The following is a 26,325-nucleotide window of genomic DNA, read 5'->3' as shown; positions in this document are numbered from 1 at the left end:
TCATTGTAAAAGATTATGTAGTCATCTTATGATTGAGGCTTCTTGCTCCAATGCAGGACACCTGAGGACAACCAAACCATCCAGTGACCAATAAAACTGTAGAGACTGCACGTTCCATGTGGGAGGTCATAATCTCACATCCTCCCAACTCATGCCTCTCCAAAACTTTAATGCCGATATCAGTTCCCATGCTTCACTGTCTTTCCTTTTTTTGACACTAAGTCCTCCTCTCCGCTGTTGCTTACTGTTGTTCATATTTCTTTTTGTCTGTTTCAAACCCATACATAACTCCATTCAGAGCTACTTCTCTACATCTCTCTTTCATTTTTTCTTTCTATCGTGTTCCAGTAATTGTGTCAGGAGACTGAAATTTCCTCAGAGTTTATCAGTACACAAAATAAATAGTGACTTCACCTGTCAATGCTATGTGAAAAATGGGGTTTAAAGTCACAGATTATCTTAACTGCAGCATTTTCATTTTTAATGTCTGCTTTCTTCTCTTCCCTTGTAGTGAAAGGAGATATACTAGATGACTATTTAAGAACAGATGGTGTTTGGATACTTACTCGAAATAAACAGTCTTATGAGACAAATAGTGAAAAAGCATGTGCAGAGAAATGTGAAGATGAAAGAAATTTTAATTGCAGGTAATTTCTGTTGAATCCCAGGCTTTGTCATTGTGTGTGACTAAATAACCAATCAATGACATTTTCTACTGCTGCTCAGAAGTAAGTGCACCCTGAGTTTTGGAAGGAAAGTGAAAAACACAGAGAAGGTGAATAGCTGGAATATGTAGTTAAAAAGAGAAGATATGGAAGAGGCAATCAAGTAAACTGTTTTTAATTTCAGCACTTGTTGGGAAGTGACACACTTTTTTCCCCTGGAAACGGTGTAACACACTAGTATTGAGGCTTCTCAGGCCTTCTGATCTACACACCCCACTAAGAAACATGCCACTCAGAAACAAGGATGGGAGCTTCACAGTTTTTACACGAACACCTTTGGGTAAAGCAAGTTCAGAGCACCCGAGGGACACAGGGCACTGTCACCCAGGTGCTGGCTCATGGGAAGTGCCTCCTGGGAAAGTGCCTTCTTCTCCAGAGGAGAGAGTAGGTGGCAGTTCAGGCAACTGAGCCTGCTGGGCTGGAGGCACCGTCTGCACCCATCAGTGATCCAGTGAGAGACTGCTGCAGCCCTGCCTGCAATGGCTTCACCTATGCCTTCGCTTATGGCTTACCTCCGCCTATAAATTACCACTAGGTCAACTAGAGGATGGACTCACAAGTGTATTAATCACTCTATGGTAAATACCCAAGTTTCTGTTCTCATCTAATGCTACACAGAAAGCTGCTTACACCTCTTTAGCTGGATGTTGCTGTGTTTCATGAAGATGTTTTTAATTTGTTGTAGGGAAAGGCACTAACTCGAGAAGCTGGACTGCTGTTGATAATGTTTCGCAAATGCAGTACCTAGCTTCCCACTCAGTAACTTAGTCCTGTAGTCATACCTCCTGACAAAGTCAGCCACTTCAGATCAATAGAAAATGTTACTGAGTATCTCTAAAGTGCACTATTTGAAAGATCTAAGTGGATACAGAGAAGTACTAGAAAAAAAATAACTTACAGAAAATTAATTGCAAGTTGAATAATATGAACTGATTTAATAACATTACTTCACGTGTTCTTCTCAATTTCAACAGGGCCTTCCTATTCACCAGGAAAAAGCAACAGTGTTTAACATTGGCTGAAAATACCAAAACAACAGTGATGTTCAACAGCACAGATACAATGCTTTATGAGAAGAAAAGTATGTATATACTATGATGCTACGCTATTACATGTGTTAAGCCTATTTAAACTATATCCTTGAATTCTCTGCTGCAGTGATGGAGAAAAACAATGCAGATAGTCACAGTTTCAGTGAGGTGGGCCTTCACTCGTTAGGAACGGGCCTGAAACTGGCAGAAAATTTCACATATAGCATCAAGGATTCCTATGCTTAACTTGGGCTGAATTCAGTCCAGACTCTTTTAGTCATGTGGTATTGGGAACAGGCAGAATAAATATACCTCAAAGCAAAAATCATGCATTTCTCTTCCCGTTAAGTATCTGCAGTCCTCTGCTTCATGGAGCTAGTGGAATCCTTGGTCATATGAAATTTCAACACTATAGGATTACACACTTTTATATAGCTACTTCTCTGATTTTGTAATAATTCGAAGAATTATTTGACTGAAATATTTTATCTACTTATATTTCATTTTTAAAAATAATAATGAAATATCCATGTTTTATAAGTTGTCTTATTTGTGCTCAATTCTTGTATGCCAGGCTCAGATAAGTGCTTTAGTTTTAAGAGTATTTTTGGAATTAATTAATATTTTTCCATGTTCTGAATAGATGCTATGTAGCAGGAAAAAGACATTTCTTATAATGAGACTGTCTCCATAAGTTTCATGGGAACATATATAATACAGTTGCAAACTAATTTTAGTGAGTCTTCTAGGAGGAAGAAGGCTTCTATTACTGTTTAGGGAAATAAGAATAAGTAAGATAATAGTGAAGATTTCTTGTGGGAACATTTCAGCCCATTTAAGAAGACACTGATTTTTAGGGTCTTTACAACTCTAAAGAGTCTGAAAATATTCAGAAATCTTAAACTGCATGAATAATCATGGTGCAGGTCCATTTTACCATGTCAAAGTTTTCAAGAGAAAGCAGTTTGTGTCCAGATTCCCAGCTAGTATAAATTTATATAATTCTGATGAATTCATTAATTTCTGCTGAAGATCTGGCCCAAACATGACAAAAAGTTAGAATGTTAATATTTAACCAGCATTTTTTAATGAGCTATTTCTTCTGCCAGGTTCTTGGCACCATGTGGAACTCAGATTGTAACAAGTATCTTCAGTAGTTATTAGCTTAGCCTTTAGCTGATTATTAACCAGTGAAATTTTATTCTAATGGTACAACACGTGTTCCTTGGTATCTTCCTATGCTAAGTGGATTTTCTCATGAATTTCCTTGATCTTGCAGTTTATACTTAGCTCAGATGAATTACTAGAGCCCCTAAAAAATAGAAAAATAATGATGGGCTTTGCAATATATGGCTTGGTTCTTGAGTATTATGATGGTCAGACTCCTTCATGGTTTAAAGGCAGAAACACTATTAGAGTTATTTTTATCAAAAGGCTCTCAGAGCAGGCACCTTTGTCTGCAGCCCTTCTGCAGAGTTACTAGTCACTTTCAGTGACTGGGAGACCTTTCCTGACTTTCTAAGAGTAGAGGCTGGCTCCCTTCAGCTCTCACTGCAGACTGAGCAGAAGTCAAATCTCACTGATATTTAACAGCTATCAACCCATTGAAAGCTGCTATGCCAGCAGTACAGTAGCCAGACGAGCTGACCTTCAACAGGTACTGCTACAGTCTGAAAGTCAGATCACAGCTACCAAATTCCTCTGTTTGTAATGTATTTTCTCTCTCCCCATTTTATCTTTGTGCCACCATGTTTCAAAGGTGGCGATATACTGAAATAACCCAACGAATATGCCTGAGGCTCAAGTCAGCTAGAAATTAGCAGCAAAAAAGGCATCTGCCTCACAGACCCTTCATTTTCAGCTAATCAATTATCAGGTATAATTTGCTTATCAGCCAGCTTTCTCAAGGTCTGCAGCAATTTAGTGACTGCCTGTGTCAAGAGAGGCCCAGTTTTCTCTGAAAACTTTGTCATGTAGAACATATTTCCTGGAGTCACCCAGTGCAGCAGATGCAGCAGACTGGCCTATCTCAGCTTCGTTTCTCTTTGAACATCCTGGTCTCAGCCATGGGAATCCTCAAAGGAGATAGAAAAGGCAGTGGAGGATTTTAGAGGTCATCCTTGGTTTGCGTACAGATCTGGTGAACTTCCCTATGGACCCAGCATGACCATGCACATTCGATGTCTTCACATCTATTTGAAAAAGAAAACACCACATGAGACAGTATTACCACAGCAGAGACTGAAAGTTTTCTCTTTTCTACCACCTTATCATGGAAGATAAGCCCAAGTAGCCCTGACCTCTGCTTTCATCTTCCACTCCTACCTTCCTAAGGACTTCAGGAGAGAATCACCTTTGACACCTGAGTAACTCACAGTCTCCCATAGGCATACCATTCAGCTGTCTATACTGTCACTAAGCAACACACTACCTCTGGCTTTTGTAGGGATATCTTTTCATGAGAGCTTGCGTCAGGAGAAAATAAGTATTCTTTTAGCTCTGGCAGCCCAGAGAATTGGCTCCTCTCTCTTTCCAGGGGAGAGTTTCACAGTGCCTGGTTTTTGAATGGAGGATGTAGAGTCATCTTCCCTCTATCTTTCTCTAGCAGGAATAGAGAACTACCTCATTCCACCTGAAACTAACAGCTACCACTGCCTACATATTAGTGTAGTCTCTGGACAATCCAAATAGCAGCATTTTGTATCAGCAATGGTCCCAATCCACCTCAGCTACAGAAATATTTCACAAGGCTTTTAAAGTACATTGTAAAAATGAGAATCTTGAAGGCCAAGAGATTATAACCAATCTCCCTCCTGAAGCAGCCTAATCATCACTGCCAGGGTCACACAACTTGAATGAATTTGCAAATACAGATGTTCAGTCTTCTTAAGCCCGGAAAGGTTTTCTGTCCCCCAGGACTCAGTACTGGGAAATACTCACAGCAAAACTACTTTCTGCTGAGAAAAAATGAAATCTGTTTACCTCGGAACAAGCAACCTCCAGAACATTTTGTGACTCTGCCACTCCCTTCAGCTCATGGTGACTATACAATCTCAGCTACACCTGACTTAGAGCTTGGACTTCCTAACAGCTACACTGGCACCAGTATTTGCCAGCCCTTATCTTCCTTGGGACTGGGTGCAAAAGATATGTACAAAACAGCTACTACAAAACCAAAAGGTTCATCCCTCTGTGAGCAAAAGAGCTTGTCTGGCTGTGTTGGGCCACACAGTGGTATGTACTCACACTTCCCCCCACCATAGACACTTTGTGTTCTGTATGCAGACCACACTCTGGACTGTCTGCAGTTACAAAAGAAACTCCATGAACATATGTCTGGTAGTTCCAATTCCACTTTTTCTATATTATTGGCAAAACCCTGTATAAGGAATCCTCTCTTAATGTCAGCCTCCTTGTTAATAGTAGGAAAAATTCACAAGGCACAAATATATATTGTGGGCTAGGCTTGTTACATGATGTTCAGTCATGTTTCTGCCCTCCTCAGCCTTGAAGAGTGCTTTCTCCTTTAACCCTAATTTGCCTCTGAGTTTAAAAACCATGGCCTTTTTGTTAGCTCAGTTGGCATCTGGGTTGTATATCTCCTTGTGGGAATAATATTGAAAGTTTTTGCACTTGGTCAGGGAAGAATTCCTTAAAAACATGATTAGAGATTTACCCCTCTTTATGGAGCAGTTTCCCCAGTGGAACCTTAATTTTGTCTTGACATATATATTACAGTTTGACTTTTGATCCCATCACTCTTTTGAGGAAGATGATAGACTTTCTGTGACTACAGTCACCACAGCAAAGTCCTATATAGGCCAGAAGAGTAAGAGAGACTTGGGGGCCCATACAGAAATAAGCCTTGCCACTAAAAATGCTGTTTAAGAAGGATGAAATACCATGGCTTAAATCTGTGGTGGTCTCCATGTGCCTTGCCTTCATTCCTGACCCACCTATGCAGAACCTTCATCATCCTGGGCATCAGATGTGTCCTACCTTTTTATTTAAATAGGCTAAAATCATTTAGGAGGTACCTGGGAACAGCAGAAAGTCCATGGGCAAGGCTAATGCTACTCAGAGATGGCTATGCTGGGACTTGCTACTGGAGTATCAGTGTTGAAGCAGCAGTGGCAAGACTTCTGGGCACTCCAGGAGCATGCTGACAACCCAGGTGGCAGCTCTGAGGAGTGTACCTATTGATAAGACATGTAAAGCAGTCATTTGTAACCCCAGCCATGCATGGCAATGGCAGTAGTTATTGCAAGGTGTCAAAATGAGGCTCAGTTCTTCAGATCAGATGGGTCTTCTGTCGCTGCTCTAACATCTACATTTGACCTTTTGGGGTTTAGGGAGAGCCTTCTTTTGGATACAAATTACTGGAAGGGGAAATGAAGGTCACTTCCCAATAACTGGAGTTTTTTTCAGTCTGTGTTGTTAATAACAGCAGTTGAGATCTATGTACTTTGTGTTACCTCTCCTTGGAATACCATTAGAAAGTATCTGGGAGTCCGAGGCTAAGAGGAATTGAAGGCGTAGGGTTCATTTATGTGACACGTATTCTGATAACTAAAAAGTCTTTGACTTGAATGGATAATTGCATAATACCCATACTACAAATGTGGTTATGAACAACACATTTCAAAGTTCCTCCAGCTGTTGGTGAAAAGACCTTCCTTTTTATCCCAGTAATATGATAATATAAACGTGCATGTCATACAGTCAAAAAAGCTATAATCTGTTTTCTTAACTTAATTTTATTACCTTTATAAAAATACTTCAGAAACTTTCCTCTGGAGTTCCTTAGTAGTTGCTAACTGATTTGGCTTTGAATATTTTATAGAATCATATCTCTGTATTTGCATGTACAAGAAGGTCAAAACATGGGTAAATGTCTAAAGTGATGAGCTTTATGGTTGAATCTGTAAATGCTCAGTTCCAAGAGATGCAATGTTGTGACACTGTTGAACCAACAAAGCCAATTCCATTTCAGTTTACCTCCTACAGTGTAAAAGAGGAAATGGGAAGGACTACAGAGGAATGGAAGCCAAAACTCGGAGGGGTATTCCATGCCAGAAGTGGGCTGAAAAAGCCCCCCACAAACCAAAGTATGGCCTTATTTATATTTGTCTCTATGCTGTTCTGAATCTTCTCCAAGCTGCCCCTATTCAATGCATACAAATAATGTTACAGTGCCTGTTATCAAAGTGAGTTGTTTGGTGCTCAGGTAACTTCAAAAGACACAACTTTCTCTTCATCTCTCCTGTTGTTACTCTTGACTCTACTGGCAGAGAACTGCGATGCGCTGGATAAGAAAAGGGTGTATCTTCAGCTAGAGAGGTTGTGCCTAATGTTGGGCCTCTTAAGAATGTGGAATACTGACTTCACCAAAACATGATGAAAATTTTGCCATTGGTAACAGTAGGGCCAGAATTCCCCTCTTTTATATGAGATGTAAAACAGAGCAGGTGAAAGAGCAGTGGTACCTGTCCAGCTCTATAACCCCTTGCCTGCCTTCCAGAAGCAGTCGAGAAGAAACATCCAGCAAAGCATTGAAGGTCGAGAAGGACCTGGGCATGGGGATTCTCAGGGCTGGCTGTCACCGAGCCAGCTGAAACAAGTGTGGAAGCAGGGGGCCTGTCTGCAAGGACACTGAGGAAAAGAGGAAAACTGGATAATGATCCCTTTCTATTTGTTTTCTCTGATCTGTGTGGAGTTTAACTGTTTGAAAAGTTATTTTTTCTTTTTGTTTTTCTAATGAAACTTGGATGCATTTGTTTTGGTTTTTTAGTTTAAAAGCCTTTTGGGGGACCCTGGAAGGATTGCTGTAGGAAGACATGTAGGGTCACTTGATTAAAAGCCTCTGCAGTTTGGGATGCAGTTGTTTGGTGGATAGCCTCTTGAAATACTCCATCTTTAAAGTAGATGAAGCATTAAGAAAATTATGTCTCAGAGCCACAGGTTGCAAGGAACTAACTAGATCAGCTGTATGCAAGTATTAAAGCTAATAATTGTCCTTTGAGATTGTCATTATTTTTACAGACTGAGCTTGCTCCTCATTGGCAACTTGGGTCTAGGAAGAGGCTACTAATAAAGGTAGTTACAGAATGATATTCAGATTTCATTTACAGGTTACAAAAAGAAACAAAATACGTTTCTCTCATTTTTAGTGTGAATGACTAGAGGCCAAAGCCAGCTGAGGAAGTTGGACATTTCCCTCCCACCCTCCTGTCATTTTAATTCTCTTACAGTTTTACTCCTGAAAAACACCCCAGTGCAGGGCTGGAAGAAAACTACTGCAGAAATCCTGATGTGGATGAAAATGGACCCTGGTGTTACACAACAGATCCTGCTACCAGATTTGATTACTGTAACATCCCAGAGTGTGAAGGTCGGGACACACACAGCAAAGAAGGTATATTTATTTTTCAGGGAAGATGTATTCAAATAGGTGTTATTATTCATACGTTCTTCTTTAATTACTGCAGATTGGTTCGAAATGTGAATTTAGATGAAGTTGGAATTTAAGAAGTTCTCAGTACGAAGGTTGTTTTCCTAACTGGCTCTGGTTATCAAAGTGGTTTTGTAAATACAGAGGAAATAAAGATATTTAATCTTTTGCTGATACTGTCCTGCTCTAAACCCTAATGAATGTTTTAATTCTAGCAAGAGTAAAGATTGACCCAATGCTATGTTAAATTCAGAATCCCCATAGCCATCAGTACATACAGATACATGACAAAGTCCTCCCTGCAAATAACATGTATTCCTAAAGCTTCATTTGTTTAGCTAGGCTGTAACACATGGACTTCTGGATTTCTTTCATCATTATATTTGCATTCCAATGTTCTCCATTGTTGATGGATCAGGATCAAATTTCAAGGGCTGGTCCTAACTGTATTTTGTCTTCCTTCTGCCTTGGCCCTACAGTAGGGTGCATGCAGTGTAATGGTGAAGACTACCACGGAAAAGTCTCCAGAACAGAGTCTGGGATTGAGTGCCAGCACTGGGATGCTCAAGAGCCTCATATGCATGGATATACCTCAGAAAAGTGAGTCACAGTCAGTGCTGAATTGTCCCACTCATCCCCACAGTGCCTGGGAGACCCCACCTGCAGACAGCCTGATTGATACAGCCAACTGTAACTGACTCACAAGCTTAATTTACATTTTAATGTTCAGTTTTCCAGAGAAGGATCTGAAGATGAATTTTTGCCGTAATCCTGATGGCGAACTTCGACCCTGGTGTTTCACTACAAGTCCCACTAAACGCTGGGAATATTGTGACATTCCTCGCTGCAGTGAGTCTGACTTATAGAGATCACTCCATAGGGTAGCCCTTCTCATCAAAATGATGTAGGGAGGGGAAAGACAAAAATCACAGCCCCAAGTATCCTGAGGAAATCCTTGTGAACCAGGGAAGGTGGACAGAATCATTCACTAATTTTCTGTTACACTAAATCACGTAAGTTCAGTGAGGGCACAGGTGCCACAAAGCATGACATTGCCAAAGATGTTATGGAAGCCCTAATTCGTCTTCAACAGCCTTATTTTTCAATTAACCCTAGAAGCATGGCACTCAGCTTTAATCTCAAGCTATAGTTTTGACCTGACCTGCTAAGTTGTGGGAAACATAAACACCATCGCCACATTGTGAATTTTTACTTGGTGTTAGCTAACACAGGATAAGTGCTCCCACTTTTCTTAGTGGGGGATAAGTCCTGCAAAACAAATTCGGGCCTCAGGAGAAAACCTGAGCTTAATCCATTAAGCTGAGTATACTGGGCCTGGACATTGCCAAGGGCTGAATGAGTTTGGCATTGCCATTTGTAGAACCAGACTGCACTTTGAGAAAAATTCTTGTGTTTGTATCTCTAGAGCTTGCTTTCTCATGCATCTGCTCTGGCCAGTGCTCTAAAAAGCAGCATGTGTTTGCTAGATGTAGTTCACTTCAGCATGCTCATTTATAGATGGCAGAATGACTGTTTATAGACTTCTGTGCGATAAGGTAAATTGTGCAATGTATGTAAATGTTTACATATGTAAAATATGTTCATTTTCCCTTTGCCCTCTTCAGGTTCTGTGATTCTGATCATTACTCTTACTTTCTACTGCTAGATCAATTGGCTTGCTTTCATTCTTCCTCCTGCCGCACTGTCCCAATTCACTGTCTCTGGAGCCTTTGCTCCAAAGGCTGCTGTGCTTTCTCTCACAACTCCTTCCTCGGCCTTATCTTATTCTTTCTGCCCTTCCATCCTACCTGTATGCGTCATCTGAACATGCTCCCTTCATCCCACATGTTTTTACAAGAATGAAAAGAACTGTTTACTCCCTTTCCAGCTCTGTTCTCATGGGACTGCAGGTACAAAGTCAGGCTTGATCCAGCAATGTTGTTCACTGACTGCTGTAAAAGGGCAGACACAGGACATCTGTCCAGTAGCCTGACTGCTTGTGAAAATGCACACTGGCTTTGCCATGGCTTCCACCAATGTCACTTCTGCAGAAAGAAAAATGTACATGTTCTACATGACAAAAAAATAGGTGTTTTTTATATATTTAAAAACACTGCTTAGCCTTTTCTTTTCTTTTCTTTTTTTAAACTCCTGTTACAGCTACACATCCACCAGCTTCTGGACCCAGCTCCCAGTGTCTTTCAGGTAATGGAGAAGACTATCGGGGCAGGATAGCTATCACTGAATCGGGAAATGCCTGCCAACACTGGAACAGACAGTTTCCTCACAGACATGGCTGGATTCCTGACAGCTATTCCTGCAAGTATGTTGAAGCTCTTCATTTTTCAGTAACTTTAACAAATACCAAAGAACGGATCCAGATACACAGGCAAGAGAAGCACAGGTTTCTTACAACTGTGTTGTGTTTTTCTCTCTCTTTGCCAACTCCCATTATTGCTGTTCAGGTCTTGCTCTTCATTTTTTTTCTGGATTCTTTCTTTTTTTTTTAACCCACTGCTTTTTTCTCACTTACTTATCTCACCTGTACTTGCATTCCTGCTCATCCCACTGCACAGTCGTAAGTATTTACTGCTTCTGTATTAAAAATTCCTGTGGCCCAAACCTCTCCATGGCTTTTGCATACTTTCAGTGCATTACTCTTCATGCTCTTACTCCCTCTTCTGATGCTCCAAGGTCAGAGAAGCTTGGCCTGTGGAGTACTATCAAAGAGCATGAGTAGGTGGGACTGACAAGGGTTTTAGCTCTGTAACTGGGCTCTGTGGGCTGTGAAACAGATCCAGTAAGTTTTCCTGTGCATGTGGAGTCCTGTCCAACACCTGTTCAGGAGGGCAGAGAGCAGTATGCACCGGCACTGGCATGTGCTCCAAGAAGCAGTGTGTGACATCCAGCCTCCCCTTGGTCTGACAGTAAGGGTCCAGTACACCAGTGGCTTGTGTTTTCCGGTCAGCTTTTACAGCCCCATCTTGGCCTTCAAAACAAGGGCAGAAAGTGGACAAGTAACACTGGAAAAGCTATTCATAAGTTATCAACATCTAGACTGTAATTACAAAAGCTGTTGACTTGTCCCAAAATAGTGGTGCACAAGGTAATATCTGTAACATGTAATATGCATAAATGTAATCACTGAGTTGAGTTCTGCATGCAGTAATTATTAGTCTTGCACACAACCCATTCTTGATTTCCATGAGTAACATTAAGTCAGTGTTTCTGTTTCAGGGGCTTAGAAGAAAACTACTGTAGAAACCCTGATGGAGAGAAAAGGCCTTGGTGCTACACCATCAACAGAGCTGTTCGGTGGGAATATTGTGCAATTCCCCACTGTGATGAGACAGAACAGCAGACTGCTGGTATGAGTAGTGGGGTGTACTTGAGACAAGGACATTAAAGCAGTGAGAAACTTATTTCTCACTGTAAATATGTCAAATCTTTGTTCAGTCACTTTGTCACTGCTGTTATGCAGTTGTTCTGCTTGGCATGTTGAAAAACCTGCCAAATATTATTTTTGGAAAGCTGGACTTTTAATGATGAGGAACTACACTGAAGGATATAAGACATCAGCTGATACAACACGTATTCCTTTTTTTTCCCAAAGGTAGGGCATTTTCAAAGCATCAGAAGCAAAATCACAAATACATCTAATCTTGAAGGAATTTTGCATGTGAACTTTCTGGATATGTAACCCAAACATTTTCACATATACCAAAATGAAACTGAAGGATGACACTTCCAGTGAACAGTTTCTGACATATGAGGATAATCTGTGAAAGTTATCTAAATATCTTTGGAAATGTCCTTCTGTTTTCCATGCTGACTGAGATGCTGCTGCTGCTGCTGGAAGCCATCTGTATAAGTGAATCAATCCTTTTTATCCTTTTGTGTGTTTGGTGCTTTCTTGTGCCTACTGAATATGAACATGAAATTAAGTTGCGAGGCATTGGTTTCTGTTGTTCTCTGCAGGCACTGATGTGCCCAAACAGAGCCCTGTCCCAGAGGAGTGCTATCGAGGTAAAGGCCTGAGTTACCGTGGCACGACTTCCTTCACTGTGTCAGGAAAGAAATGCCAAGCCTGGAACTCCATGTTCCCGCACAGACATGAAAAAACCCCAGACAAATTCCCAAATGCGTATGTTTATTTTAGCTTTTTCAATTTATCTGACAATGGCCATTGCTGGAAATGACATTGATTGCATTATCCTTACACTTCCATGATTTAAAATATTGGCAATAAAAGAGAATCTTTCACCATCATTTTTTCAAGATGTGAAACTATTTTCTGTTAGTCTCTTTTGAAAAAAAAAAGTGTCTTCCCATTATTTAAATTCTGAGCAAAATGTAACTGTGTCCTTTTACATGTAGGAGCCTGAGCTGCTGGTAACCAACAACAGGAGACTTGTGTCCAGATTCTGGGCCTCTGCTGAAATATATATTTTGTTTAAGCATTTTTACTTGTTTCATCTGGGGCAAACACAACATTTATGTTGCAAAACACAGTCCTCCTATATTATGATTATTATTGCCAAGTTAAAAGTTCTTGGTAGTTCGAATTGGGCACCCGGAATTACACACATTGAGTTTTCTCACTTATTTTGTTTACTTTCTTTTTTGGACTAACAAATTGGACCAGTGATGGCTTCTGGAGCTAATCATAGTTACTAATGTACCAGTTGTTAGTAAGGGTAGGAAAGCAACAAGAAGACAATTGCTAAGAAATCCATCATTGCTTGGCTGGTTACAAGTATCAGCAAGAAGGTTGATACCTTTCTATTTTTTCCCCCTTCTTTATGATTTCATCCTAAATAAATATGGTTGGAAATTTTCACTCACATTTTTGCATCAAAAGTATTGATGTATTGAAGCTCAAACGTACTCAGAGAAGGTTGTTTTTCACAAATAATTTTAAAATTTGGAAGCAAGTTGTGAAAACATGCAAGCAGCATGTTCTGGCATATTTGGAAAAAAGCATTTCATTTTTTTCATTCTGTAACTCTGCAATGATGCAAGATGGGGAAACACTGCAATTTTGCAAATTATTAGAGAAAGGAGTTCCATTTCCCCTTGCCCCAACAAACATAGGTATGGCAGTATTTCCACTGAATTAAGTGGAAGTGTATTTGCAGAAAAATGGTTCATGTGCATCATTATTTATTTGCCATTCTTCGGAATATGAGAAGGAACCCTTTAACATTTAAAAATAATGATTTTGTTAAGGCATAATTGCCCACCAACAGTATGGATGTTGCTGTATGTTTATTGCTAAATAATTTGCACATTCACATACTTGTGTATGCTTATTCATATGCACTTAGAAATAAAATTATTGTGACAGCACCTGCTCTAGCTGACCATGCTTGAGCAGGGGGGTTGGAGCAGATGATCTCTAGAGGTCCTTTCCAACCCCAGCTATTCTGTGATACTAGTCATTTATTCAGGCACTCAGCACATTGATATATTGCAGACAGTATTTATGCCAATAGTCAGATTATGTTTCCTTAAGTTTAAATATATTCACCTCTTTGATGTGCATGTGAACCAAACTTTTCACTCATATCACAGCTGTGAATTTGCATGGTGGTAATAAGACATCTGGCAATATGTAAAAAAATATATAAATGTATTTATTTTTACATCGTACATATCCATATTTTTTGGCAAGATATTCCTATGACTACCTTCAAGGCTATGCAATGTGAGTATTGTGCTTTTTTTTGCAGGGATTTGAGGGAGAACTACTGTAGAAACCCAGATGCTGATAAACGTCCGTGGTGTTTCACCACTGACCCCAGTGTGTCATGGGAGTACTGCAGTCTAATGAGGTGTGATGACCAGATGCAAGGGCATGCACCAAACGACCTTCCTGCAACGACGGTGCAAAGCTTTGGCCCCACTACACCCACCACATATGGTAAAGCTGGCTATAAGTGTCACTTCCTGTTGTGTCTGAGGGTAAAGCAAATAATCTATCAAAATTACTCTTGAGTAGTGCTATAACAAAAGAGACAGTCACATCCCTTCTCCAGGTTTCAGAACTGTACCTCTGAATTTTGCAGCAGATGTTCTGTAGTCAGTTTATATCCTGTATCCTGTATCATTTTACGGCACATTCTGGAGGATATCTTTTTCATTTAGGAAAGCAAGAGGAACACAGACAAAATTTCTAGAATTTTTGTAGCCATGTGCCATTGAAATATGAAGACAGTGAATGTCAGTATTGTGGAAATTTTGCTGGTGCTGTGCTTTGTTTTTAGGATATTGCCCTTAGCTTGAGTGGAGTTATTTTGTTCATATGCAAACATGTTTTGCAAAAGATGTGCACCAAGAGACACTGTTTTTTGCTCTATCCTGCTTTATTGCTCCCTTAATTGAAAAGCCCATGTTAGTTAAAGCACTGTGACTGCCCTGAATACATAGTAGAGCATCCCACTGGATATTTACTTTGCAAGGGAAAGTGGTAGGGTTGGATAAAAGATTCGTTACTGAATGGTGCTGTGTACTCTTACTCACAAGTGGCAGAAGGAAGTACCTGAAGACATGTCCTTGAAAACAACAACTGCCCTCTCAGTTTAATGGGCTGCTAACTCCGAAATATGCTTCTGAGAGGCGTTTGCTGACACTAACTCAGCAAGGATCTTGGAGTCTTTTCAGATTTTTGTGATACGTTACAGAAGGCATTTGGCCTGGAGTTCCATGAATTTTCTTGCAGTTCTGTTGCTCTGTACTTCCAATAACACATCCATTTTGACAAACTAAGAAATCAAATCCCAGGGTACCTTTTCCTCTGCCTTTCTGCTATAGCAACTGCAGACTATTTAAGTCCTGGAATTACTTATTCCACCTTATTTCTACTTACCCACCACGACATATGAATTCAGCAACTAACATCACTTCCTTTTCCTCTTTCTTCACAGACTGTATTAATGGTAACGGTAAAGATTATCGTGGCACAATAGCAAGAACTGGAACAGGCAGAACTTGCCAAGAATGGAGCTCTCAGACACCTCATAGCCACAACTATTTCACTCCTGTGACTCATCCAAGAGCAGGCCTGGATAAAAATGTAAACAGCTGTTCATGCCATTGTTGTCATTGAGTGTTTTCTCTTTTCTCCATGACCTCTCAGCAAACATTTCATGTTGGGTCTTTATAGACCAGCTTCAGCATACCTGGAGGTCATCACATTGGTAACCCAGACTTAAAATGGTGGTGGAGAGGGAAAGATGCATTGCACTTTAACAAGGATGTTGGTGTTTCAAACACTGAGGCATACCATGGCATTGATGCTTCCAGGCAAGCAGTGCAAAAGAGATCATAGAGTGCTTGCTTGGTTTCTGCAAGCATCAGAGCAATGCCTTTTGCTGTTTGTCACAAAATGAGCAGGGTTCTGCCAAATTCTCAGAGCTGACCCAGTTTGCTCTCACTGACTTTAGTGGAAGAACAAACAGGCCAACACCAACTGCTTACTAAAGCAAATCCCATCCTATGTCAAACTTTACTTATCATGAGGTCCTTAAAAAGCACTAGAGCTAGGCTGACTCTTGGTGGTTGAAGATGATATGAATTTATCACATTTCTCTAATTTCATCTAATGGTTTTGAGGTAGAGGAAACAAAGAATTTTGTGGTTAGTGGAAATAGAAAGCATTTAACAGAAAGACAATGGAAAAGTAGTTGGGGAAAATATTTCAAAGCTTTAGATTAACATTCTTTTAAAACATACACCAGTAGAATTCTTTATTCTGTGGCTAATATTTGGAGTCTTCATTCTCTGTTTTTGTAATTATTACAGTATTGCAGGAATCCTGATGGAGATGTAAATGGTCTTTGGTGCTTCACAACAGACCCAGAAAAAAAATGGGAATACTGTGAAATCCCGCGCTGCTGTAATTATCCTTAAAACTTTTCTGTCCTTACTTTCTACAGTCTGCTATGATACTTAAAAGATGTATTCAATCCAACCAACAAAAAACTGCAGTAGGTAGTAGCTTTAGTTTTGAATTTAGGTTTTCATGGAAGTTAGACACAGCCAGGTGCCTATAATAGTCAGCCAAAGTTTAGTTAACCCAGTGGTAGGAATCATCTATATGATTTTGTAGATCACAATTCATGTGCCCTTAATCATCAGTTAAACTAAGCACTCAGAGCTGCTAGCTGAAGTCAAAATATTCAGTAAAGCCGCACAGAGGCGCTCATTCCCTGGAGTCCTCAAGCACAGGAGAAGATTTATTTGATGTTCATCCTAGTCTTTCCATGCACTTCGTGGCAGGACTAGCACTTCTAGAACCTGCTCATACACTTTTTCTGTTAGTGGAGAGCACCAGAGACATCATGAATATCCTTTTCATCTTCTGCTGAAAAAATTTTTATTCTGATCTGGATGTTAAAGTAATCTGTCCCTAGGCATTTTGCCTTTCCTCTAGGGCGGGGGGTGGATTTGGTCCTGGATATTTTATAGAGGTTTCCTTAATTTCTTCCTTCTATTTTGGGATGCTAATTGGCATACTGTGCACAAGCAGTCCTTGTGTAAAAACTCAACACCAGAAGAATTTTTTTCTGCTTCGAAGGTGCCCTGGTAGTGGGAGTCCGGAAGAGGTGTAATGTACTGGGAGTGCTGCTTGGCATATTTGTCAGTCATGTCATTTGCTTTGTTCTTCCCTGCCTTGTCTGAATGTTGACAAACATTTTTTGATATATCTGGCAGCGAGATGAAAAGTCTATTTCTTTATCTTCTATATCAACTGTATTACAATAACATCTGGAAGCCAGGTTCCTGCTCTGCTTGACAGTGTAGCAATATAAAACTGCATAGAGAGGTCTCTCTCCCAGTGGTATAAAATATTCTTCATGTTGGCCACCTAATGTGTTCCTCTAAACAGCAATGCATTATGACTGTACATATTAAGTTTGCCAGCTAGACCTAAGATCTACACAAGCAAAAAGAATAAGAAATAGTATACAAAGACACATACCACAGCTGTAAAAAGCTCTTCTCCCTGGAATTTCTGTGATGAATCTTTACTTCTGAGATCTGCTTTCTTTTCAAAGCAGCCTGGAATATTAGATTTTTAATTTCAATTGTACGGGAACTTTAAAGTCTCTTGCCTTTTGTCTTTGATTGCTTTATTGATTGTCCCTTACTAGAACTAACAAATTTCATGTTCATAGCAACATATGCAGCTCTGGAAAGAGTTACTTGGGTCCTTCCTCAGCACCCAAGCTCCATCTATTTAAAAAAGCTCAGAAAGATTTGGACTAACAAGAAAGCAGAGTGAGCAATGTGAAGATAAAACTGTAATATTTTGTAACAAGGAGACAGTGACTCAATTTTATTTACGATAAATTACAGATTGGTTTAAATTCAATCAAGGTGCAACCTATAAGGTTTTGAGGAATTTAGAGACTTATTACATTTAATTGGTCTGGGCAAAAAACTCTTGCACTCCCTTTCACTCTCTTTTCCCTTCAGCTTTCCACCCAGCTGTTCTTTTTTTTCTGGTTCATCATAGTTTTATTTATATTAGCTGATCACAGGAATTCAAATACTTGACAGAGCTGACAATTTTTGCCAATTTTTGCCAATGTCTTGTCATGTCAAAAGTGATATATTAACTCCAGCTTAAAGTGTTCATGATAATAATGATATAATGGAGTCAAAGGTTATGCTTGTTTCTTAACCCTTAGTTTCTATTAACCTGCATAAAGAATGAAAGCCTAAAGAGGACACAGAGGCCTTGTTCCTTTCTCTTTTCATCTGATTACGCTGTGAAAGGCATTGCAGAACTGCTTTCAGATTCATTGTGGCTTGCTTTTATTCTGTAGCTTCTTCTCACCCTGATTGTGGAAAATTCCCAATGAGAAGAGGGCGAGCCTGTGAGCCATATGGCATGTGTTATGCATCTCCAGGGTCTTGGCCTTGGCACGTCAGTCTCGGGACGAGGTATTGATTTTCTAGACTGTATCACCATCTGTGAGCAGCAGGGTTTCATAGGGAACAGGTGTTAGAAAGAGACTGGGACAAAACAGTACACATGCTTCTGGAGACTGGCCTTGGTCTCTATATACATTACCTTTTTTTTTTCTTTTTTTTTAATCATAATGTCCCTAGATAGGGACTATTGAGTAGTTACCCCCAAACTCTCCAGTTTCTGCTGAATCTCTAGAGAGCAGACTTGAACTGCAGACCTGGAGTGTGCTTTGATTTACTGAAATGAGGAAGGAATAAGTCCTGCTGAGGATAATCAGAGTTAATTGCAGCCTGGAGTGGGGGAGTTAAACACAGGCATGGAGCCACCAAATTGCAATGTGTACAAATGGTTTTCGCTTATCTCTTCTTAATGGTATCGAATCTGGTTCAAATGTAAATTGATCTTGAGACTGCCCTAATCATGCTAGAAATTATGTGAAGGCCATTATCTCTCAATATAAAAACACCATTATGCATAGTGTTTTTACAGCCATAGTGAGAAGGGCTGAACAGAGGATGTAGAAGGGCTAACAGAAAGGCTTAGGAAATTTTCTGTAGAGTTTTTGACAGTCACCATAATAAATATCATCCCAAGAAAAGTTAAGAGTCCATAACAAGGCATAAATGACATGCTTTTTTAGAAAACTAGTACAAGCCAACACCCCCAAAATCAGCTAGATGTAGCCTTTTATTAGTTGCTCAGGACAAACCCATTACATCACAACTGAAATTGTTAGGAAATGTCTTTTTTTTTTGTTATACTCCTGGAAGCAATAGTGCTCTGTTGAACTGAAATGTTGCAAAACTTCTGCCTGGTTATCAAACTTCTTTTCATGTGTCTCATGTTCTGGAGTAAATAAAGTTTGTCCCTTGAAAATCTGTATTTTATTTCTCATGCCATTGACAAAATACAATGTATGAATGATAAAGATTTGAATAAGGAGCATAGTGATAGTTTGCCAGTATTTCTTATTCTGCACAGCAGAGATGATGGAGATTTGACTATGCAGTTTTAAGTTAATCTGATTACTGTCTTCTCTATTCTAGTACCAACGTGCACCACTGTGTGGGCACTCTGATACATCCGCAGTGGGTTCTTACTGCAGCTCAGTGCCTGCAACAGTGAGTATCTGTTAGAATGAGTAGCAGGTGTTTCCTATAGCTGGATGAAAAAATCAACTGAGAAGCAAGATGTACCTCATAAAGCATTTCCTTTGCTACTCTTGGAGGATAGTTGCTTGGCCTATGCAACATCTGCACAGTTCTTCCATGTTAAAACATGGAAGAAGGAGCTCTAACGTCTGAAGCGAGCAACTTTCACTTAATAAATTAAAGCCATGTAACAACGATGACTGATGACTGACAAACAAAACAGTGTCTCTTCCTAAATTCTAGTGAGAGACCAGAAGAGTCTCTACAAGAGCAAAGCCATATCCCATAATTTAGTTGCCTGACTGCACAGTTAATGACATTACAAACACAGTAGCACTGACATTTTGTTTTCGCACTCCAATATCCCAGTTTTCTTTTCTTTGTGCTGGTTTAAAAGTTGTCATTTAACTGCTTCACCTCCCAGTCATTTTTTTGGTAATCTAAGGAGAAATGAGCTTTCTCCTTTGTGGCTGGCTAGATCAAAAACTGTGTCAATTGTGTCAAGAAATTTCCGCCTGCTTGTTATATGCTCCCAACCTGTTTATTTTCTGTCTTCCTTGCCAGCAAGTAGATCCATGTCCTGACTTTTCTGCTGCTCCTGCCTTAGTCAAATAGCAGCAGAGCACCATAGAGATAACTTCTCTTCTGCCCCCTCCCTTTCTGAAAAGCAGCTGTGCTGGTGCTAATTATTCTTGGAAAAGTAGCGGCTGACACACCGGGCTTTAGGAGCTGTGAACACTGTAAGAAGGTGCCTCAGTATTTACATCCCATGAGATTTTCCATAGTCATTAAAACCAAAGTTAAAAAAAAATTCCCCCTCCTCCCCAAAGTTAATGTAGGTGTTTATTGTCAAAAGCAGCAGCTTGGCCATCTTGTTAAATACAGTTCTCCAAGGATATCACCAAATTTTGTAAGAGTGAAATTCCTATTTAAATGTATGGATGTATAACCTTGCCACTGTCATTTCTTACAGGTCATCAGAGCCTTCTTCCTACAGGGTCTTTTTGGGGCTACAGAACCTGAAGGTAGCAGAGCCATATTTGCAAATCCGTACTGTTCAGAAATTATTCAAGGAACCCAATGGAGCAGACATTGCCTTGTTGAAGATGAGCAGGTACAATTTCAGCCCAGGTTCTCACCCTTAATGTTTTTATTGTGAAGTCACGAATTAGCTTTGTCTGGATTTGGCTCTGAGAGTTGGTTGTGGGTGGTGTGGACAAGTGTGAGAGTCCTTTCAAGTATTAGATTAGGCATCTATTTAAGGGACAACTCTGAGCTCCGCTCCTTCTGAGTGACCTCTCTGGCAGAACCCACGTGAGCTACTTACACAGCTTAGGAAAGGCAAGGACCAATTAGGATGGAAGGGAGCCACTAAGCAGCAGCTCCACTGAAGCAGGGAGGGAGGAGGCGAACTGAAGTGGGGTTGTAGCTGGAGAATCTTCTGCTCAGAGGCTCTTACAGCATTCTGAGCCATGGCTGCAGTGCTAGCCAGGAGGGACCACAGCTTCTGCATGGAGCAAGTGGAAAGGTCCAGTTTCCTGGCAGTACTCATGGCCACTCCACATGCTTGTTTTGTGAGCTTCAGACTTGGCCTGCAACTCAATAAAACCAAGTCCTGCTCGTGATGCAGTGAAAATGCCTGTGCATGTTTGTAATTGCCTGAAGTCCTCTTCTGTGTCATGCTTAGACATCGAAGCAGTCTGCTTTGAAAGCTGTGCGGTTATTTCAGTCTTATTTGTTCCCTTTGGAATGCTCCTACAAGTTTTCTGCTCTCATGAGTTTCTCTATTGCTCTTATACTCACCAGACATAGACTAAAGATCATGAAAAGATCATGTCTGACCTGAGAGGACATTTCTCTCTCACCATATTATTTTCAGCTTTAAAAAGCAACTTGAAAAATTTTTACTTAAATTTCAGCCCAGATTCTCTAGTGCTTGATTAATTTAATAACTTTAGCCTCCTCTTGCCCATCTATTTTCAGGAGTTCTTTCCATAAAAATGTGGTTTTTTGAGAGGTGAATGAACCAGTTTTGGAAGCTATAGAAATTATTTCCATCCTCACAGGGATAAGGGGTTATGCAGCATTAATTTCCTGAAAGCATGTGAGAGTCGAGGTTGGAAATCCCCATCTTGGACTTTAGAGAGCTGGAGAATAGAGTTCAAAATAGTGATGATGGCACTGGGGCTACTGTACCTTCAACACAGGAGCTGGTTAGCATTTCCTAACCTCCTGGACTCTTGTATTCATGATTCATTCAGATCTTTGCATTGCAGAGGCCTTCATTTCATGAGTCAGGAGCAGTTTCATTTGGTCTCTCGTTGTCCTGAATCTTCATGGAACTCCTGGCCTTGGCATGGCCTAATTAAGAAAAGGGCAATCTGCTACTTCTCTTTAATTGTACATTGATTATAATGGAGGTCTCACCAGCTAGCATGTCATGTACTTTGAAAATCATTCTGGGTCTGAAAAGAAATGTACAAAGGCTCATTTTACCCTGCCCAACATGTGGAGTTCATTCAGTCCTTTTGCTGTCTTTCACAGCCAGGACTAACCTTCACAGGGCTGGTTCCTGACATATCTCATTTGACTTTTTGTTCAGACACATGTTCACTGAACTGAAACCACCTGCACTCATCTGACTTTTAGTGTAATGTACCTTAAAAAAGACATCTCATCTTTTCACACCTACAGCTGAAAGCCAATAAGGGATCAGATAGGCCAAAGCAAAGACTATTCTACTGGATGATTCACTGTATAAAATCCAGCCATGAGATTGCTAAGGTGGAGACCCTGCTCCGAGGGAACACATTTCACTTGAGCATGAGCAATGCCATTGACCTCCCTATGCAACATTTTCATCCTCTGCAGAACTGCTTCCCAGGACCCCATTCACTCAGCATCAGTTCTTACACTACTGCTGACACTTCTAGGCATGGTGCTGCAATAAGGAAGAGTTGTACTTTTGCCTTTATTTTATTGAGGATGCTAGAGTGCTTGACTTAGTTATATATTAGATACCGCATGAAATCATCCACAATGTAATTGTTGACATGTAACCAGAGGAGAAAGGAATTTTCAGCAGCTTTAGCTGTGTCTGCTTATTTACTCATTCATCCGTCTTTTCCTCCTCCTGTGAAGTCCCTGCAAATGTCTACAACCTCTGAGATAGGGAAGACCAGAGAGAAGTCAGGTTCCCACCACCTGCAAGGGGTGCTAGCACTGGGCTTATGCACATTTCTAGAAGCACTGCTTGGTAACAAGAGATCAACTCTCTAGCACTGTGCTGCAAATACACTCACACTGTGACTGTGCCCACAAACGCATCTCAGAGACTTTCAATTGCTGGTAAGTAACCTCTTTTTCACTAAGCGACAAAGAACCAGCTTAGAAATATCTATATAGTTTTAAGGCACCATCTTCTTCTCCTTTCTCCCCAATCCCCTCCTTTCTTTAAAATGTCAACTGAGTATGAGGAATAAACAAGCTGATGATTATTTTTGAAGGATCTTTTTACCTTTCTCTGTTTGTTTTCCAGTCCTGTAATGCTTACTGACCATGTGAAACCAGTTTGTTTGCCTGAAACAAATCTGATGGCGGAAAGAAACACAGTATGTTTTCTAATTGCCTGGGGAAAAGCAAGAGGTAAAATACATTCAGTGTGGTTGAAAGCTTAGAAGAGTTTTCAAATCCTGTCCCAAAATATAAATACTCAGGGCACTTGAAAAACAATTTTTCCTTAAGATTTAACTAAGTCAAATGTCATCAGGCAACATTATTCTTTCTATTTCTTTCTCTTAGTTTGATTTTTCTTCCTCAGCAGTCATATAAACTGAATTCATTAAACAACTGAAAAGAGAAAAATGTGACTTAAGACTTCTATCACCTTTTATTTTTATTTTAGTCTTTCTTCAGCTAAGACATACATTGTATTTGTATAAATAAGGGCAATACTCAAATAATGCCCTTTTGACTGTCAGATAGACAATTTTTAAACATCTGAGTGAAGTTTGCACCTGGCTATCTGTAGTCTAAACATCACTGTCTTTAGAGACTTCTGTAGGGACCTACATTCATGCCAGAGAGGTAGGGCACACGGGCAAGCCCCAGACCCAAGACCTTGTGTTTGAGACAAGACAACATCCCTAAAAACATGATGCCTTTGAGTCAGCCTTTGCTCAGATCTAGCTACCTTTGTGGCACAGGCAAAGTGAGCACAAGCTGAAGGCTTTTAATGTCACTAAAGCTCTTACCTGAATTTTCTTCACAGTCTAGCCTTAAAAACTGATCTAAGTAGTTTCCTGCTGCCTGGTTCTCTCTCCACCACTGCTTGGGTTGGAGCATACCCCAGCCTTTTTGACCTGTTTTAGCCATAGCAGGAGACTGCTTCTCATCCCTACAGATTCCAGCAGGGATGGTGGTGCCTGCTGTCATTTAATTTCTGCTCCCGCACATGCACATTTTTTCCCATTGAGACGAACACAAGGGATGTTCTTCTCATTCTATTTGTAGGACACCACCTTATTAAGATCCCAGTTTTAAAAGCAAGCCCATAGACCCTTCTTTGTGTGTGTATCACATAACTAAAACAAAAAAATGTGGACAGAACGTGCCCCTCTCTCTGAGTCTCACAGTAATTTTTGCCCCCTTCCTGTGTCGTTTAGCTACAAAATTGATGCTACTCAAATAATGCTTAGGAGTAGTTGTTATACCATTAGTGCAACTCATAAGCATTATGAAGAAACACTTTTCTCCGTAGTAGATGGCATTTACTGGCTTTCCACTCACCTTTTCCCTTCCTTACCCTGCCTTTTTTTCCACTTAGGCTGCCACAGGGTGGCAGAGGCTTCCTATCTTCTAGTCAATCACTATCAGAAAACAGCAAAGGCTAGATTTCTTCTGGAAGTGTATTAGGGCAGAAAGTCAACAGACCATTTCTAAGTAGTGGGAAAGAGTGGCCCTGAATACTAAGCATCTGCTTTTCATATATTTTGTAACACTTCGCAAATGAGAATAATCACTGCTATCTCCATTCTAGAGTAGGAACAATCCAAGTACAGAGAAGTTAAAAGATTTAACCAAGTACTTCAGGACCTCAAAGTCCATAGAACAGTTGGGGACAGATCCTAGTCCTTTCATTTCTCAGACTTCACTGGGTCACAGTGGATAGGCTACCATTTATAACTGTTATGTTTTCTTGGTTGTTTGCAAAGGTACTGACGGAGACAATAGATTAAAGGACATTGAATTCCCTGTGCTTGAAAATAGAGTATGCAATCGCCCCGAATTTCTGAATGGAAGTGTCAGAAATCACGAATTTTGTGGTGGACTTACTTTTGGAAGCATAGATTACTGTGAGGTAAGAACAATGTAGTTTTGAGCACAAGCAAATCAAAAGACAATTTATACTTTCAAGGCTCAGGAACAGCTTCAGCAAATCAAGGCTTCCATATGAAGTATAAGAACTGAGTCATACATAGCATCTTTTCTTCATTCACACAGTCAATTAGAATAGCAGGCAAATTGTGTAGGACATTTTCTCTTTTCGGTTATAACTGCATGCTGACCTATTCTATTCAGAGTAGCCCACTGTTGTGAATATCACATTCCACCTGAAATAAAGCCTGTGATATACTACCTGGACTTTCCTTTGTTCCTGGAGAAAGAGGGGAAACTAATGAGTGTTTACAGTTATAGTTATATAGTTTTACCACTTTATGCTGTCCTTAACTTGCTAATGCTTCAAGTGTTTCCGGTTTTCCAGTTTTGGCAAATGTATGAAAATATTTTAAAATGTTATTTTATTTTCTTAATGGAAGAGATCATGTTGGGAGCTTCTCAAAAAAAAAAGCTGGTGACTACTTGGTGACAGAGGCAGAAAGCAAATGCTTGTCTGTCTGAGCAGATATTCAGGATTCCTAGTGCAAATATTTTTGAGAGCATAGACAATGTATTGTGAGGCACACAAATCACTGGACATACGCATTTGCACCCTGCCACATCTGGGTTTTAAGAAATAGCGTTTTAACAGTTATATTCATTTTGTCCATTATCAAGTAGGTCAGAGGATGTGGAAAATTCAGAAGCTTCCTTCTGATGTGTACTTGGCCTCACAGCCATCTGAAGGTATTCTCACATCAGTGACTTGTACTTGAGTCTCTCCTCTGCAGAACAGAAGAATGGCCTGTATGCTTGGAGTCAGTTTTTTCCCCAACTCTATTATCTGATCTAATAAAAAATTCTCCACCTCTTTACAGCTCTTGCCTCAGCTATATTTTGAGGCCTTCAGAGTTACCACAACGTTATTCCTGCTAATATTTTGCTGTTTGCGTGTCTAGTGCCATCACCAGAGGAGTCACCTTCTCCTCTCTTCTGTTCCCTAGGCTGATGCTGGAGGACCTCTGGTTTGCCGAGATAAAGACAGATTTGTCCAATATGGAGTCACCTCTTGGGGACTAGACTGTACCCAGCCATCAAAGCCTACTGTTTTTGTCCAAATTCCTAGTTTTGTTTCTTGGATCAAGAATGTAATAGTTGCCCACTGAATCTGGATGCAAGCTGGCTTTACTGGGAAAGCAGTCTCCGTGTCAGAGAAACAACATTCAAAGTATGGTTTTAAAATTGAGATAATTCATAAGAATCTTAAATAAATATCATTACTGGCAGAGAATGAGCAATTATTGTGAAGCAATAGCCAAGCTGACCAATTATTACTGTTGTTAAATGTGCCTGTGTTGTGCGTGGATAAGTCAACCACGCTGCTGCAGCAGTGGCAGAGATCAGGTTCCTACTTCAACTGTCTCTTTTGAGATGTGTGCTCCAGCTCATGAAAGTGGCTTCTTGTGTATATGCAAGCAACTGGCCCTTCTGTATATATAAAGTCTTCCTACAAACCTGTGCAAGAAACCTTCCCCCAAATCAGGTCTGTCCCTGTCCCCGTCACTGGCATCTGCCCTCTTTCTGCTGCTGCTCCTGGAGAAGGGAAGTA

General features: G+C 40.3%; 1 protein-coding gene across 1 annotated transcript in view; it reads left to right on the top strand.

Moving 5' to 3' along the window:
* Positions 1-26,325, top strand: part of PLG (plasminogen) — a 67,871-nt gene that overhangs the window by 2,591 nt on the left and 38,955 nt on the right. Inside the window, exons 2-19 of the mRNA XM_064510175.1 lie at positions 512-647; positions 1,700-1,806; positions 6,750-6,864; positions 8,008-8,171; positions 8,687-8,807; positions 8,938-9,056; positions 10,368-10,530; positions 11,445-11,575; positions 12,186-12,351; positions 13,940-14,130; positions 15,134-15,282; positions 16,011-16,104; positions 18,041-18,158; positions 19,233-19,307; positions 20,311-20,451; positions 22,876-22,982; positions 24,551-24,696; positions 25,721-25,870. Coding sequence (XP_064366245.1) covers positions 512-647; positions 1,700-1,806; positions 6,750-6,864; positions 8,008-8,171; positions 8,687-8,807; positions 8,938-9,056; positions 10,368-10,530; positions 11,445-11,575; positions 12,186-12,351; positions 13,940-14,130; positions 15,134-15,282; positions 16,011-16,104; positions 18,041-18,158; positions 19,233-19,307; positions 20,311-20,451; positions 22,876-22,982; positions 24,551-24,696; positions 25,721-25,870 — 2,393 coding nt within the window. The remainder of the gene's footprint in view (positions 1-511; positions 648-1,699; positions 1,807-6,749; positions 6,865-8,007; positions 8,172-8,686; positions 8,808-8,937; positions 9,057-10,367; positions 10,531-11,444; positions 11,576-12,185; positions 12,352-13,939; positions 14,131-15,133; positions 15,283-16,010; positions 16,105-18,040; positions 18,159-19,232; positions 19,308-20,310; positions 20,452-22,875; positions 22,983-24,550; positions 24,697-25,720; positions 25,871-26,325) is intronic.

This window comes from Dromaius novaehollandiae, chromosome 3, assembly GCF_036370855.1.
Source record: "Dromaius novaehollandiae isolate bDroNov1 chromosome 3, bDroNov1.hap1, whole genome shotgun sequence".
Lineage (NCBI taxonomy): Eukaryota > Metazoa > Chordata > Aves > Casuariiformes > Dromaiidae > Dromaius > Dromaius novaehollandiae.
Note: the sequence above shows the minus strand (reverse complement) of the source record. Positions and strands in the feature narration are given on the sequence as shown.